Genomic DNA, 17,306 nt, shown 5'->3' with positions numbered 1-17,306 from the left:
AGCTCCTACTTTAGAAAGCTCCTACTTTAGAAAAGGTATTTTCTAAACCACTAAGGATATCAAGATAGTAGAAATTATCTGACCTGAGCATCTTTTAATGAAAATTGAAGAAAAAAACTTAAGGAATTACTGGAAAAAACGCTAAGTATGTATTTCTAATGTGAAGAAAAGCACAAATGTGCAATGAAGGTTGAACACTGCTAGATGTTGTTGTGGGAGATGAAGTGTTACACAGCCCAGAGAATTATTTTTCTAAAGTGTTTTCTTATTGCCCCTCCATAGTTGGCTGTTCTGCATTGCAGTCAGGTGGTATCAGCAAATAAGTATTCCAACAACACTGCTGGAATCAGTCTACTTACTTTGCAGTTGAGTGCAACACTGTTTAATGGGCAAAGTGTTTCCCTATAGATTTCATTTGAGTTCTAACATTCATAATGTATGACGAAGTTTTAACAATATTATTTTTTGGTTTGCCCCTCAAGTAATGCCACTGGCAAGTCAGTTGAAATGACAGTCCGTGCTCCCACACATATACAGGTGTATGCTCTGTGTTCGTTTAGGTTAGATTCAAACAGTAATTTCCCAATGGCACTGGAACTGGAAGGTATTATCTCTAATTCCAATACAGTTCTCTTTTGTTCTTTCACATATTTGTATATTTCTATTTTGATTATAATAATTTTCTCTCTGTCTCTATTGTAATGGTGTTTTAAGGACCTGGCCAATGCTGAAATTTAAAACATGAAACTCGGGTTTTTTTCACCTGATATTATTCACCATTAGATTAGTATACCAGTAGAGTAATATAATACACTATTAGTAGAGTTTCTCTTGATTCATACCAGTTATTTGAGAAAAATATGAGGCTTGCACAATATATTTATTTTTCAGAAATACAAACTAAATGGTCAGGCTCTAGGTAGAAACTTACCAGAAGCTGGTATGAGTAAGTAATGCTATAGAGAAGAGGTAGCGTAAACTAAAGATGTAAAGCTGTAAGTTTCCTGCAATAGAAGAGCACATACTGTATATTGTCCTAACAAGGACAAAAGCAGAAGTCATCTAATGTCACTGATAATAAATAAGGAGTTACCCATGGCAGCTAAAACTTTTATATTTTAGTTCAGTTAAACATTTACTGATCTGTGCAGTAGTTAACTGATAACTTCTTACTTTTTATGCAAAATAAGAATACAAAGTAGCTTTCAAAATAGCTTTTTAATAAGTGGGAGGCCTCCCTGATATAAATAAAACTGATTCAAAATTAATATGAGATATTATAAATGTCTGCAAATCTAACTGAAAATCTTTGTTTTACAGTGTGCGTTTTCTCCTGGAAGTTTCCTGAACCAGACTATTTCATAATATATTCTTAGTTTAGTCATTACAAGACTACTGTTTTCATTTGTTTAAATTTAGTGGTTAAAGTGTTCCATAGACGTAGGTGATCTCATTGCTGTCTGCTTTAAACCAGCTAAGTTAATCACCTGTGAGGTATTGTTTTCACCAGTCAGTTCTGGATAATTTTTTACCTTGGTTCCACTTGAAGAGAGACATTGTTTTTCATTGTGCTTTGTCACTCTCTTTTGTCTCACAGTAGAGTTGCTGAAAGTACATGCTTGATTACTTCATACAATGAATGGCAGAGAGCATTGGAAATTAGTGCAAGCTAATTTACCAAGTGCGCTCTGATAGTGAAGAAACTGCCTTTCTGAGATTCAAAGCAGATTTCCTCCAGATTATTTTCCTTGATTGTAAAGATTAAGTCTCTGCAAACAGTTAAGAACATGGGAATTGCCAATACTAGTCAGATTAATGGTGTGTCTAACTCATTGTTCAGAGTGGACACTGCCAGAGGCTTTGCAGGAAATTTCTTACTAACAAGGCATTGCTAATTGTAAGTGTTAAGAAAATCATGAGCTAAGATCATACCCATGAGGTTAAACTGGGGAGGTTTTAGGATCTCAGTTTCAGAATTCTCTCTCTAACTATAAAGCCTTGATTTTAAAAAAATTTATATTTTAAGAAAATAAAGGCCAAGAATCACTGTTTCAACTTACATGTAGTGTCTGTGTGGTGTAGTGTAGTTGAGAAAATACTATATTTCATAGGACTTGCGATAAGAATCATAATTTAGTTTAGTAAACTAAATTCAGTAGTTTACTTGAGCCATAGTTTAGTAATCTACTTGTACCCTGAAAAATTCCAGATTGCAAGCCATACAAAAATTGCTCATACCAAATGTAGTTTTGACTGAATTTTTGTGTAGTTCACCTACAAGCCTCAGGTGTCCCAAAAAAGACTTGGGCTCAGAGGATGATACCACTGTGAAGAAGCCCAGATTCCCAAATAGACAAAGATTTGGGCCAATACTATGCTAATAGAGGCAAGTGGCAATCTCCCCCCGTTCTGTCTTTAGTTTTTTCCTCTTTGAAGCTCCAGTTTAACACGCTTAAAGAGGGTTTCAAGGAGCCTGATACCCACTGCCCCGCAGCTGGTGTCTCTTTCTACATAGCTGGCATGCAGTAGTGCCTCTTAGCTGGCTGTAGAAACAATAGAAGAGTGGCCATCGTGTTTAAGGACAAAGAGACAAGTGCTAGCTCTCTAATAGTCATTAATAATAAGTCATTATAAAATTGGTTGAGGGGAAGCCTGAAAGGTTTGGCAGCCCCAAGGAGAGAGGGATTGGGAAAGTTCCCACCTGGAAACAAGTCTCCCCAGCAAACCTTTGAGTTTGTTCAGTCAGCAGCTGCTGCGAAGCCCCTCCAACTAGGGTGCCAACAACCCCACAGTTACAGTGACACACAGCAAAGATGTACGTGGCAGCTGGGGACTGCAGCCTCCAGCAGATTCACCATGTTGTGGAAAAAGACCAAATTTGTTTTGAAATAGCCTTGGTGACTTATGTCTAACCTACATGAAAAATACATTGATGCAGTCTTAATTACTGCCTTGGTCTCTGTCCTCTTTAGTATTTATTGTCTTAAAATATGCTTTTTTTGGGTGTGCCCTTTTCTCCCTGTTTTGGTGATTATGGAATCCATGCAAACAAGACTGGAAGCCAATTACAAGGGAAACATTAAAACCGACTGTTTCCAAAGCTCTTAATTGCTGTACATTAATGGACAGAAGATCCCTTAGGGACATTACCTTTTGCTCTTTTGTTGCAATTCTTTTATTTCTAGCTGTTATTCTAACAGTAACAACAGGACAGATTTTCAGTTAAATTTAATAGCTTTCTTTCATACTGATTAATTCAGTTATTGCAGAATTTATTGATCCAAGAGATGATTGAATTTTATCTGGTGTTTTTGGTATGTTGTGCATTTCAGAACACCAAACAATTAAAACTGGTTTTGCTGTTATATGTTTTTGTTGCATTATCTATACATGGGAATCTATACATGCATTATTTATACATGGGAAGCATAGTTTACAATTTCAAAGGTTTGGTGAAGTAGTTCCATTTTATAACCCAAGTTAGTTGGCAGAATTAACAAGTTACTACTCCTGACTTGGAGAAGTAGACAAAGGCATTGGTTGGTTTTCAATCCATACCTGATAAAAGAAAATGTGTTTAAGTGGAAATAATTTCATATTGGACTCTGCCTCCAAAAAAGTACGAGAGTGATATAAATTAAGAGAATCTCATCTGAAATTCAGTGTACCTAAATTCAAGTAGTTGTGTTTTTCTGTATTCTTTGAATGTTCTTCAGAAGTTTGTAGTAAAATATTTTTGCATGTCAAGGATGAGTGAAGCTTAGCTATTAACCAACTATAGAGAATAAACAGGGAAAATAGGCAAGCTAACGAATGAGGAAGTGAATGGATTAAAATATTTCCATAAAACATTTTCACTGTTTGTACTTGTTAACTATTACTGTTAGCTATTGATAAGAGGCAGTTTTGATTATGTGTAATATGTCTATTTGGAATAAATGACATGCTAATTAAACATAGATCTTCCTGTGAGCCAGCTCAGGACTGATTCCACCTCCTCAACTATTGTTGCCTTTATTGGACTATCTCCTGATTTATATCCTAGTGTATAAGGAAGGAAGTTGCTTCTCTTGCTCATTTAAAATATTAGGTCCACGTATTTTTCTTAGAATCTACAGCCTCACTCAAAACCTAATGATGTCCTCCAAAGAGGTTCCCATTTATCTCAGCTGATGTGGATTCAAGACATTAAGGAATTGCCTTTGTCCTTTCACTGTCTGAAATTTTCAGGCTTTGGGTCATTGGTACAGGAAACCTAGACTGAGTGCTCCTCTTGCACTGTAGGTATATGATGCCAAATGCTGATGTGGGACGTAGTCATTCTGTCAGTTCACATTTATTCAGTGCTTTTGAACACACTTTCTGATAGCTTGCCTTTTAGCAGCAGGCTCATGCCAGGTCAGATGTCCATGTTGCACCCATTTAACTTTATGCTAGATCAGATGTGGTCTGTACGCATGCAGCTATCTCAAAGTCAGCATAAGTTTCCTATCTTGTGCTCTGACTTAGCTCAACAGACTTGTGGTTGCATGCTCACGCCTGATTCAGATCAAGTTAATACTGTTCAGTGACCTGCTGGGCACAGATGAGGTATTAATGATGGTCTTTTGGCACATTTACACCTGTATGAAACAGTGGATAAAATCTTATGACTTTGCTTTTCGTAGCAGTAGTCTTTCACTTTGCAACCTCTTTCAATGGTGGGAGCTGATGATAGATTATTTCTGATAATCTGTCTCCCTTCACCCACAGCTTTTTAAGGGGAAGAATTGTCATTTTTCCCATAACAGCAAATGTTTATCAATGATTATAAAGAACAAAACCTTTTCCTTCCACTTCTGTATCAGACAAATGCCCAGGCAAATATTTATCAGGACAAGAGTCTTGCATTACTTTTGTCTGTCATCCCAGTAATACAATCTCTCCAAAGTACTCCTTTTCTCATTTTTTCCTTTCAGTGACCAGTGATTAGACCATCTTTGGCCTTCGTCCTTATCCTTACACAACAAATTCTCTTAGCTGTTCTCAGCATCACTGAGATGCTGTTTATGCACAGATAATAAGAGCAGACCCTATAACTGAAAGGGAAACCAGGATACATTAAGGGTGCAATATTGTGTATTTAACTGGTTTGACACTACTCCCTTTTCTGCTTTTGCTTTTGGGATTATTTTTTTTTCTGACATACAAGTTCCAAGCAGCTCAGGTTTAATCATGTATAAATAGCAATTTCACAGTATGGTTGCAGATTGTTATGTGAACTGACGTATGGCCTGTCCCTAAATGAAAATCTTACAAGTGCACAGCCCTTGATTTCCTGAATATGATAAAATAGATGTTATTGTTACCTCTGAAATCTGTTGAAAGTGGCTTATGAGTAAAGGGCATTATGGTGTCATCCCAGGAAGTATCAGTATATATTTGGTACATGTTTGTGGTAGAGCTGCTTTTCTCAATGCTAAATATTAGGTTTACATCTTATTAAGTAGTCAGTATATACAGGGTCTACAAGCCTTGCAACTATGTTTCAGTGTCAAAACCAGTTGGATTTCATATGTTATTACAGCATGCTTCCCTGTCTTTTATATCCTTTGGTGAACAAAGCCTTTAGTTTTACATACTAAAGACGCTTTTCTAAAAAATAGCTGACTGAACATACGTAATATACACATACATACAGACATATGATGTAGTATTATGTATTTTATACAATGTGAATGCGTCATGTAAATTTTTAACTTCACCCCAACCAGCCTTTTGCTAAGAGGAGTAGCATTCATATTCTTACCAAGGCAACTTACACTTTTTGCCTAATTTTTGCTGGCTGGTTCCATTTTAGCACTCTGCAACATAAAAGCAACTGCTGACTAGCACAGTGATTCAGGTTTAGTAAGTTAAAAAAACAAACTGCTTCACAGGAAAGAAAATAAAATGCCTTCTCTTATTCTTTTGATTTAATTGGACACCTTTAGTGAGAGCAGACAGTAATCCTACAAAGCTTAAAAGCTGTTTTTCTGGTATCCACAATGGAGTTGAGTGCAGTACAAGGAATTCTTACATGTTTATCCTCAGAAATTTCCAGTCCTTCTAGCTAAATTTCAGGATGGGTTATTAAAAGTTTTCTTCTTTCCTTACCCTTGAGTTTTCAGCCAGATGCTGTGTTTCACTTATGTTTCAAAGTAGTAGCAATGAGTAAGTTGCTTTTCTTAAAGGGCTGCCATATTTCAGCCTAAGGAGTACACTTTGGTGGTGGATCATGCAATCAACTTGTAACATCTGTATATGAATTTACAAACCACTTAGGATTGCAGTGGACTGAGAATCATGTATGTCTTTCTCACATATATGTGAGTTATTACTAATTAGTCAAAGAGAAGAATAATTTGAAAAGAAGGCACAGACCTCTGGAAGAGGAATAAACATATCTATATTATCTCTTTTTTTTTTTTTAATAAAAGCTATAATTTGAAATTTCTAGTGTGAATTGCAAATTTTTAAGATAATCCTGTTTGATCTGGAGGAGAATGAAGGATTTGGATTTTCTTCCTATGATTATGAGGGCCATAAATACCTTAATGTACTTCTTTGTGAAGTTCGCAACCCATTTGAACATCCTCGAGTAAAACTAGTATGTGAGTTGTACAACCAAATCAGAAGTAGGTTTAATTTAGAAAATGGATTAAATTGAAGTGCTTTTCACTATTTGTCCTGATGTTGCTATCCTGCTTTGGAGAGTAGTCTGAACACAGGGAAGCAGCTAGAAATGTGAATCATGTAATTATTAATTTCCAGGTGTGATGAGAATTTGCTAGATATCCAACAACTTCCATATTATGGCCTACATTTTAACTTTTTCATATTGATGTGTTTTAATGAAGGGAATCTTGTAAACCACCATCTGTGACCTAAATCAGAATATGAAGTACACAGAATTTTGCAGATATGTCCCATTTGCCAGCTACCTCTGTAATCATCTCTTGCTAGTGTGTAATAGCCATCAGTCTGAGTCATGGCAACAGTGACTGAGAGCAGATTGTGGCCTTTTAAAGAAAGTCCAGAATGCTTCTCTGCTTGATCCAGCTCAGATTCCTTTCCCCAGACCTCTGAGGAATGCTGGGTTCCAGCTGTAACTCCCTCCTGCCAGGGAAACTATGCAGCCTGTGCATTTTGCCACACCAGACCTACTGCAGGGGTTGCAATTTGTATGCGTGCTTGCAGTCCCCTTGCTTTTTGCATGGCTAGTGGTAGGAGTGATGGAAGGGCTTGCAATGGCTTGGAGCTGTGGGATTTGGTAGGATTCAAGGCACAGTGGTGTTCCTGCAGCCTCCTTGGGTTCTCTCTTCCCACCTTCAGAGGAAGGTGTGCTTATGGCTTGTCTGTCCTTCAGCTGACAGCTGCACTCTGTACTCTTCCAGTGGTGGTGTTTTTTCTGATATTTATCCATGATGCCTGGTCTTTAGTTTATGTACTTCAGCACACTTTTTAAACGTGCATAGTTTATTAATTCTCCTTTAGCACATTGCTTTTTGGGTTTGGAGAAGTTTGCAAAATCCTTGTATTGGTCCCCTGTTTTGTCCTCATCAGAAGATACTCGGTTCCAGTCAGCTTTCCTACTTTGCAAAGGGATGTGAGTACTGTGGCCTCATCATGGGTTCATGGGAGATGAATACTAACTTGCCTTGTTTATTTTTAGGAGGTCTTGGTTATGGACCCCAGTGCAAGTCTGTTGGAAAAGGCAGCTGCAACAATGTCGTATTCACCAGCCATCCCATGACGGTTCAACAGTTGGGACCTGTTTCACCTCCTGCTAATCAGGTTTCAATAGCATGCAACCAGATCAGCCCCGTCTTGCAGAGGTCTATGGATGCTTCCAGCCTGAGCGCTTCTCCATCAGATACAAGGTCCTGAGTTACTTTTTGATATTCAGTACTTTAACAAGAGGATATTTTAATTCTCCTGTAATTTAAATGCAACTTTTCTGATGGTTAAAATGGCCTAAATGATGCTTTGTTATGCCACAGGAAATTTAATTCAACACAATTTAATTCGCATCAGCTGTAATCATACTGTTTGGATCATTCAAATCATGGGTGAAATTTGGCCACACATTTTCTATGTTTGATAGGGCTTTTTTGTTAGATAAAAATTTTTATAGTCACTTAACTATAGTTTTGTACTAAGGACAGGAAGTGTTACGGAGGATGAAAGCAGAAATAGTCCACGTTACATCTTCAGGGGCAGTGACCTGTTTTAAGCTTACCATAGTGCTAAGAGTGTTACGTTGGTGCCTGTCAAGTAACACTAATGTCAGACAAAATAAACTTAAATGCTCTGCTAAAGTTCCTCTCTCCTCATCAAATATCTTTGCTTTCAAATTGTTTACATAATTAAGTTAATCAGATTGATTGTTCCCAGTCTGCACTGAGCCAGCAGTTAACTTTATCTGTGTTAGACTTGCGTCCCTGAAAACTTGTCCATTTTCCTAGGTCTGGTGGGTAGTTTAATAAAATCTATGACCTCTCCCTGCAAATGTTGCCTTTTTATATCACTAAAGCACAGATAAATATTTGTTAATTAATTTTTAAATGCTTAAATAACTTTTGAGATTATGGCTATGAGTATTGTCAACAAACATGAACAAAGTGAAAACAGTTGTTTGACAATGTCCATACAAATACATTAAGCACATCCCTGGATATTAGTTAAACATATAGTGAGAAAACATTCTGGTGCGTTACTTCAGAAGCTACATTCCCACTTCTGTAGATGTGACTCGTGCAATAGTTGCCTGCTGAGTTGAAATGTAACTGTTCTTATATACAAAAGGCCATAAGAGTCTTTATTCTCAAAACAGTTTACATTTTACTATATCACTTTATTACAAGCCAAGGAACGTTCTTGAAATAATTATAATTGGTATTATGTAACTGGAAGAAAACCTTGCTCTACTCTAGTAGAAGATAATTTGTGACATTTCTGTTACTTCAGTTGTGAAGACTGAGTCCCCCAGGACAATTTACAAAATTAATTATGCTTCCTATGTAAACGTGTCAGGGAAAACCATTCACTGATGAGATGATGACAAATGACAAATCCAGAGACATGCCTTTGAGACAAAACAAAACTGATTGTATAAAAACATCATAAAGTAATTTTTACGTACTTAATAAGTTTTAGGTGTGCCTGTATGGTTCCAAACACTGTTGTTTTTATCTGAATGTGTGGTTGGGTGTACCATGTCAGTACTGAGTTATACATTTTTGGTTTTATTTTAAAGAAACATTTACTAAGGGTGAACTGAAGTTGAAACTCTGGCAGAATTAGGCTGTAATGTCCCTAGAGTCTCTTTTAATGATTTATCAATGAAGATGTTATAAAATCAGTTTATAACACAAAGAATGTCCATTTCAGCAATTTTGCCCTCAAATTGACTATTTAATAGGGCAAAACAAGTTTTAAGTCAGATTTTAATTCACAGATTGTTTTTTTTCAATTGCTTCAGCAATAAACTGCATATGCCTAAATTGGTTGCCTAGGCTGACTCCATAATCCTTTATGGGCTGAGTGCCTTCTCTGGATTGTTTCTCTCAGGCATCATGATCTGTGCTCTGGCAGCTCAGTCCAAACCAGATTATTTGCTGAATTTACCCAAACCAGACTTGTCCTGACTTTTACTAATGGAAGAAAGAAAGAAGTTGGCAAAATAGGAGTTTTGCTCAGATAACATCAGATTTTGGTATATAGACCATGAGGGGTAAAACCTTCCCCATCTTTTTTAAGAGTTCCCAAAAACTTTTTCGGAGTATTCAGTTATGCTGCTTGAAACCAGATGTAATACTGCCATTTACTTTGATGCAAGTCAGCAAAGGACCTAGGAAAGAGCAAAGGGTTCTTGGCTAGTAAAACAGAAGACCATGCAAAAAGATGAGAAAACATAGTTTTCACTCTTCCATGTTTTGCTTTAAGATTCTGGGTTATACTTGACACTGTAGCCTCTGTACACAGAGGGAGAAAAGCAAGTAATTGCAGGAATCTCTTGTAAATGTTCATAAAAGATCTGGTCCAAACTCAAGCTGGTTTAGATTACAGTAAGCAGATGTGCCGATTAATACCATCTGAGAATCTGGCACAGTGGTATAGCTGGCCCTTCATTTTCATATTAGGTATATTTATTTTCCCCCAGAAAACTACTTAGTCACAATGGGGGCTGGGTTTTAAAGAATTTTTGTTGCTGTTTTGGGAGCTGGAATCTTTGTTACTTTTGAATTTAGAGGCTTAAGTGAGAACCAAACTTCTTCAGATTATCTGGCTCTTACTTATTGTATACTTGAAATTCTGGGCCAACTTTTTATTTTTGTCCTGTTACGAGACTTTTAAAATGCAGTTTTTCTTCAGCTTCACTGATGAGTATGTCCCTTTGTGTTAGGCATTAATAGCTTTTTGAATGACACTGGTCCTACTATGCATCTGATTAAAATTCCTGACATTACAAAAATAGACTTGTTATATTGATGCATGGGGGTTTTTTCCCTACTTATAAAAGAGAAAATGAAATTTTAAATAATCAAACTGGTAAAAAGAACCCTATTTATATTTTCCAGATATACATACATATAGCCTGGCATGGAAAAATCAAACCTTACTTACTCTTCTTGCTCTGTTGAAGATTGTATTTGGAATTACAGCATACTAACATGATTTAACTGCCCAATAATGAACTATGCTTTAAGAAAGCTCACTGATAACAGACCCAACAGCCTGAATCAATTTTTTTCAGAAATAATTGTCCCTTTAGATCTAAATCTTACACAAGATTGACCTGATATAGCAATCCCATTTTTCTTATTTCTCTCAGTGCAAATTGTAGTCAGCGTGTTAATTGTGCATTTCTTCAGTGCTGTGTTTTCAAGGTCCCATTTAAACCCCAATGGGGTAACATCACCTCCATAACAGTACCCTATACTGACATTCAATCTGAACAGGATGTTTCTTGTTCTGATACAGCAAATCAGCCATCCATTACAAAGCAAGTATCATCTTGAACAAAAGACCATTTACCCATCTATCCCATAGGTCACCACAGCAAGGCTGGGTGATATTTAAAGCTATGTTTTTGCTGTTTGTGAGCTATCTCAGTGCGCAGACATAGCACCTGCAGACCTCTCTCCCTAAGCCTGTGCCAAACTTCCCCTCTAGACAAAAAAATGCTGAGGAGACAGCCACAGTGCCCTGAGCACCAGTTCCTCTCCTCCAGCTCTTCAGCAATGACTGGGCTGTGTTCCTGCAGCACGATTCAGCCCTTAAACTAAAGTCACTGCAAACCGACTTTTCTTACTTCACGTTGGTTGACTCTCAAGTGCTTGAAGATGCTGTAATATTAACAAGTAGGAAAAAATCCTCATCACTGAGGGAGTGCTCATGTGGTGGGCAGAATAAGATAACAAAGACACACTGATTTTGCAGCTTTAATCTCTGTGGCTAGAACTTAGTGTGGAAAGCTATATACATTTCTCTCGCCTGAATGACTTAGTGTTTTCATATATTCTTTCAACGTCACTGATCTAACTGAAAGATAATCCATAGATCTCAGAGGTGAAAAGTTGATTTGCCAAGCAAAATCATGGAAATTTGGTAAATATTGCCATATTAACTGGAAATATCTGCAGAGCCATTTTTAGGATCTGTTCTCGCCCTCTTGGGTTGACTGATGTTGTTTTAAATAGGATTCAGATCCCCAGTTTTAGCCTACCACCATTTCTTAAATTAAGTAGTTTCATATATCTCCACTGAAGCTGCAGTCTCTGCAGCAGGGCTGTGGTGCAGACATATGATGCAACTATGAGCCTTAACAGATCTGTCCCATGGATCCATGTTTCCTGTAGCAGTGTCTATAAGAAAATCTTGCAGAACTCAGAAGCAACTGCAGTATTGCTTTCCCTGAGTAGACATCAAAATTTGCTTCCCTATTAAAAACAAAAAAACAAGTAAAATAGGTGGAAGTGCCTCCTTGAAGGTGCTTGCTATAACTGTGTCTGTATCAAGAAAGAGATGAGATTTGTTTTTATTAGTTTTCTTTATGATGCATACTTTCTCTTTTACATTTTTTAAGTTTGTAGCAACATAAATCCACTTGGCCTTTACCCAGCATTTGCAGCCATGAATCAGGGACCCTGATGTCCCTGTATTTCCTTTTTATACCCTTCTGTAGAAAACAATATTGTTAAGAGCTTATGAGTTCTTTTTTTAAGCTACCCGTAGGACATTTGCAGCGTAAACACGTTTCATAATATTTCTGTGAAAAAACAATGAAAACAGCAAGATTACACTTTCATCAAAAATTTTGATTGCTGACTTGGAGGCAGCTACATCATCAAATCAAAACTAAATAAACCCCTTCAACCAGTTCTTCTACATTATTCATTTATTTTGTTTGTTTTGTAAAGTTAGATATTATCTGTATTTATAAACTTGAGCTATTTCTGTAGAGAATACTATTTGTATGCATTACAATTAGCAAAGTCATTCAGGTTAAATATTTATTCTTTATTAATCAGTTTTCTTTCTGTTCTTTGCCAGCAAAAATAATAGTGAACTGAAATCAATATGAGTTTCATACAAGGCAGGAGCATAGTGCTTCGGCTTCAGAAGCCCACATGTATTTACACCAGTTGATGAAAAAATTTGCATTGTTTTCTGCAGTGAAGTATTATGAACCTTTGCTGCAACTTTTCTTCAAAATCTTGGCGTTTTAAAGTTGGTTTCCTAAGTGACCTTGTTACGTATGTATTGCCTGTATATGCCTGCTGGTACATTAATTGAGAATGCTAAAGTTGAGTACCCAAAATTAGGGCAAACTTTCTCACCTGTAGCCTTTCTTTAATCTTACGTGTGTGTGAAGATAGAAGAACCACTGCTGCATTGTCTAACTGCTTAATTACTTTATTGTGCCTTTATTCCAGGTCGCTCTTGTCACGTGAGTCTCTGGCCTCTACAACGTTAAGCTTGTCAGAAAGTCAGTCCACTTTGAGTGTTAAGCAAGAGTGGTCACATGCGTACAGGACACTTCCTTCTGTTCCTCCTGACGAAGGTTTACAAAATGGCAGTGAGCTGGGGGACTTACTAAATTTTTCACCTGGAACATCTGCGTCCAGTAACTGCATCTCTAACTCGTTACCGTCCTACTTATATGGTGTGGAAAATAAGCATTCTCCTTACTCTAGTCCTTGCCATTCCTCAGCCCGGTCTCAATCAGCCCACTCCAAAAAGAGAGCACTCTCTCTGTCTCCTCTGTCGGATGGCATTGGGATCGACTTCAATACAATCATCTGTACGTCCCCCACCTCTCTGATGGCCTACATCAACAGCTCTAGGACATCACCAGCGAACGTCTCCCCACAGCCTGAGGTCTATGGACATTTTCTGGGAGTGAGAGGAGGCTGTATACCCGCAAATTGCTCTATTCCAACTGCCCAGAAAGGCCTTCTCATGGCTAATGGCAACGTCACCTTCCCAGGCTATGTTGAGAACGGAGCTGGCGACTACCAGCGGATGCAGCAGCTGGAGCAAGCCAGCTTGCAGATGGCTGCCACAAGTAACATGTTGATCCACCAGGGTGTGCCACCCATGGACAACCAGGTGGTGGGCATCCTGAAAAATGGACGGCTGGATGACTTCTCAGGCCGTACAGTGGACATGCCTCCTCCACCCCTGCTGCCCCCGCTTCCTCCACAAGGACCACCCCCACCATACCATGCTCACCAGCACCGGCTCCCGCACAGCCTCCCCAGTCGCATTCACCCACTGCCCATGCCTCCTTCTGCCCCAGGCTCCCTGCTTGACGAAGACGGTGAGCTAGACGATTTCCATGGCAAGCATGGCTGTTGCTGGGTTGACTGCGGTGCACTGTATGACCAGCAAGAGGAACTTGTGCGGCACATAGAGAAGATCCATATAGACCAGAGGAAGGGAGAGGACTTCACTTGCTTCTGGGCAGGGTGCCCACGAAGGCACAAGCCGTTTAATGCCCGTTATAAACTGCTGATTCACATGAGAGTCCACTCAGGAGAGAAGCCAAACAAATGCACAGTAAGTCTGAATTCTGTCTCTCTCACCAGTAAAAGGCTCTATATTACTCATGAAAATAGAGAGAAGTTGTAATTCTGCCTTTGTTTTTCCTAGTTAATGGTGCGCTTTTTTAACTAGTCTGTGTGAATGAATGACTGCTGCATCTTTCCACCTAGATAGAAAGCAAAGCTATTCTTTAATTTGATATGTACCGACAGATAGAATTAGACAAAATTTTATTTTCTAAATTTATAAACTTCTACTGTAGACTGCAAAAGTGACACGGTAGACTGTCATAAAGCAAAACTTAAGTACCATCCTGCATGAAGGATACGTGCAGGAAAAGTGCTGCTAAATAAATGGCACAATTTATCCTGAAATATTGTTGCATAGTGTTACTCCTTTTTGACTTGAGGAGTTTTCAGGATCTTCCATAATGTTACCATGAGAAACTAAGAAGAGTTGGGTATTTTTTAAAGCAGTTGTTTGTTTTATTACTAACAAAAAACAGACCCACAGCCCTGTTTCCATGAATACAGTAGGAGTAAAACACATAACAGTTTCTCTGTTTCTAGCTGTGAGCGTTCAGCCCCCAAAGTCATGTTTTTCTTGCTGTTTTTCTTAGGGTCACTGCAAGTCAGTTTCACACATATGTAATCACATGGGGTAGCAATCTAGCCAGTAAACCCTAGAATCAGTTTATGTTTAGACTCCAGTGAACCATCTATAATCTCTGTAATTCAGATTCTTGATTGGCCTTACATATAGTCTGTATTTTGGATGATGATTAGCTTACCCTTATTAAGTGCGTTTTGAGTATCAGCAGGAAGCAGCCTCACCACTGCTGTTTCCAGTGCTCAGCATAACCTAACAAAACAATGAATATATAATTTCTAGGAATAACTGCTGATTATTATTCACTTGAAAAACAACATATTTGTTTATATGTTGTGAAATATAAATTGGTGGTAGGAGTCTATTTCAGTGTATGCCTAGTTGAATAATTTTCTTAATATGATGCAGATGTTTGTTTGTTCGGTAGACAGAGGAAAATTTTTTGTTTCACTTTTGCTACTTCAAAGGGCCAATCTCCTTCAGGGAGAGCAGATATGTTCCCAGATTTCTCTCTTGAATTTAAAGGACCTGGTAGAGATTGTGTCACAATGCTAGGAAGACTCTTTATCCTTCCCTTTTGTCACACCAGAGCCTGAACTCAGGCTCTCTGCTGAGTATTTTATTTTTTTTTAATTTCATAATATTCTCTTTTCTGCTCTCCAGATATATTACCATTAATTTCAGTTCCTCCTCAGGGATTTCTCATCAGCTTTGTGGGGGGAGAGAGAAGGAGAAAAAAGAACCATTAGGAGTCAAGAAAGTAATTTTTCAAGGGAATAGTACATGGAAAAAAAGAGATGGAGACAGACATCAGCAGAAGAGTGAGAACAGACGACTATATGAAGAAAGAGGGCAGGAATGGTGAAAGAGCACTGGAAAAAAAATAATGCGAGTACCCAGGGTCCTTCTAGTAGGAGAGTTACAATGAGGGATCCAGTAAGATTGGGGAAAACATTGTGTTAGTAGCACTCTGTACTCCCTGGCCTGCTTGTTTAGAAAGGGTGCTTACAGTGACCTTCTCATGAGTATGAGGCCTCCTTGAGGAGTCCTTAGCTTTGAAGGAATCATTATTCACTGATGATAAATATGTTAATGTTTAAATGGATAAGGTACTTAATTTGATAACGTTTTTGAGATTATTAAACCTAAGCTAAAGCGTGTGTCAGGTCATGCTGTGTCACAAAAAAAATGAGAGGCATCTATATGAGCTTCTCAAAGAGTGATTGCTTTCATAAACATTAAAAAGTGTGATTAATTTTGCTGGACTTCAGCAAGTGTTGCTGGATAGAGCCACGTGCCATGAAGTTTGCATATCAGAAGCAGCAGCCACATGCTTATCATGCTTTCATGTGTAGAAGTCTAATGAATTGCAAAAATACTCAGGGTGACATGATAACCCCTATACCGTCAGTGTAAATCTGGAACATAGGCCCCCTTTCTTGGGACAAGCATGCAGAAATGGCATCCTTTAGCAGGGTTTGAGTGAAACAGCTTGCTGCTTTCTTCCTTTACCATTTCACAAATGGTGTGAATTTGGAAAAACGTATTTGGCTTTCTAATGTCAGGGGGCCATGGTCTGGAAGTCTCTCAGTATATTTAGGAAACGGTACTTCAGCCAGAATTCATACCTTTCTCACCACGCAGTGAAATTTACAATCATATCAATACAATTTCAGGTTTTAAACTGAGATTTTAAGTGAGGTATTAGGGAGAACACTTTGGGCAAGATAATAATCAAGTATTATTCCTGTAATTAACAAAAAATTATGCAAAAGAAATCTGAAACTTTTCAGCAAACCTGTATGAATTTATGCATCTAAGTGATAAATCAAAACAATCCCTTCATGATCTTTATTTGTCCACCTAGGGTCTTTCTATAATTTATTTTCTGGTTTTACATGTAGGATGCCTCTTCCTCTAAAATCTTTATAAAGTAAAGGTCTTATGTCCACTGCAGTTTGCACACTAGTAAGAGGCAGTCTAGTAGACCAAACAGGGAAGGAAGAATGCCACATACACATCTATTATGTGAACCAACCAGATTTACTACAGAGAACATAGCAGAAGTAATAGAAGTAACATATTAAAACATCCTATAATCAAAGACAGCCAGTTACACTAGTCACCTTAGTGACATCATACACTAGTCATTGTGTGAGCATTTTATGTGTTGATGGTTCCTAACATTTTGCAAGAGACAATCTTCTCATTAAGCATATATTGCAATGGGTGCTAGTCGGTATATTTATCATGCAGTACTTGTTTCTGTGCAGCTGAGTGTTGAAAGTGTATTCTTATATACTGTGTTGTGTATCCCAATGGATTGCTGTGAGAGTTCAGCAAGCTTTACAAGGTTTTAGTAATACAAGGTCAGGGTTACTTCTAAGTTGCATTATTGTAACACTAATAGAGATAATGCGGAATCAGATGCACAGCTAATCATAAGCTGAACTTGATAAAATAATCTTAATATTCTCTGTTATTGCTCTGTGATGATGAAAGCATATATTTGAGAAGAGACTTGAAGGACAGCTAGGACTGCAGTACTGGATGTGCTTATAGTTAGAGCAAAATAGAGTGTTCCTTTGACCTCAGCATTTGTTTTGCCACATAGGGACTAGTTTCTG

General features: G+C 37.9%; 1 protein-coding gene across 1 annotated transcript in view; it reads left to right on the top strand.

The window, feature by feature from the left end:
• Positions 1-17,306, top strand: part of GLIS3 (GLIS family zinc finger 3) — a 180,820-nt gene that overhangs the window by 31,922 nt on the left and 131,592 nt on the right. The window contains exons 2-3 of the mRNA XM_069776864.1: positions 7,694-7,901; positions 12,960-14,085. Coding sequence (XP_069632965.1) covers positions 7,694-7,901; positions 12,960-14,085 — 1,334 coding nt within the window. The remainder of the gene's footprint in view (positions 1-7,693; positions 7,902-12,959; positions 14,086-17,306) is intronic.

Source organism: Haliaeetus albicilla, chromosome Z, assembly GCF_947461875.1.
Source record: "Haliaeetus albicilla chromosome Z, bHalAlb1.1, whole genome shotgun sequence".
Lineage (NCBI taxonomy): Eukaryota > Metazoa > Chordata > Aves > Accipitriformes > Accipitridae > Haliaeetus > Haliaeetus albicilla.
Note: the sequence above shows the minus strand (reverse complement) of the source record. Positions and strands in the feature narration are given on the sequence as shown.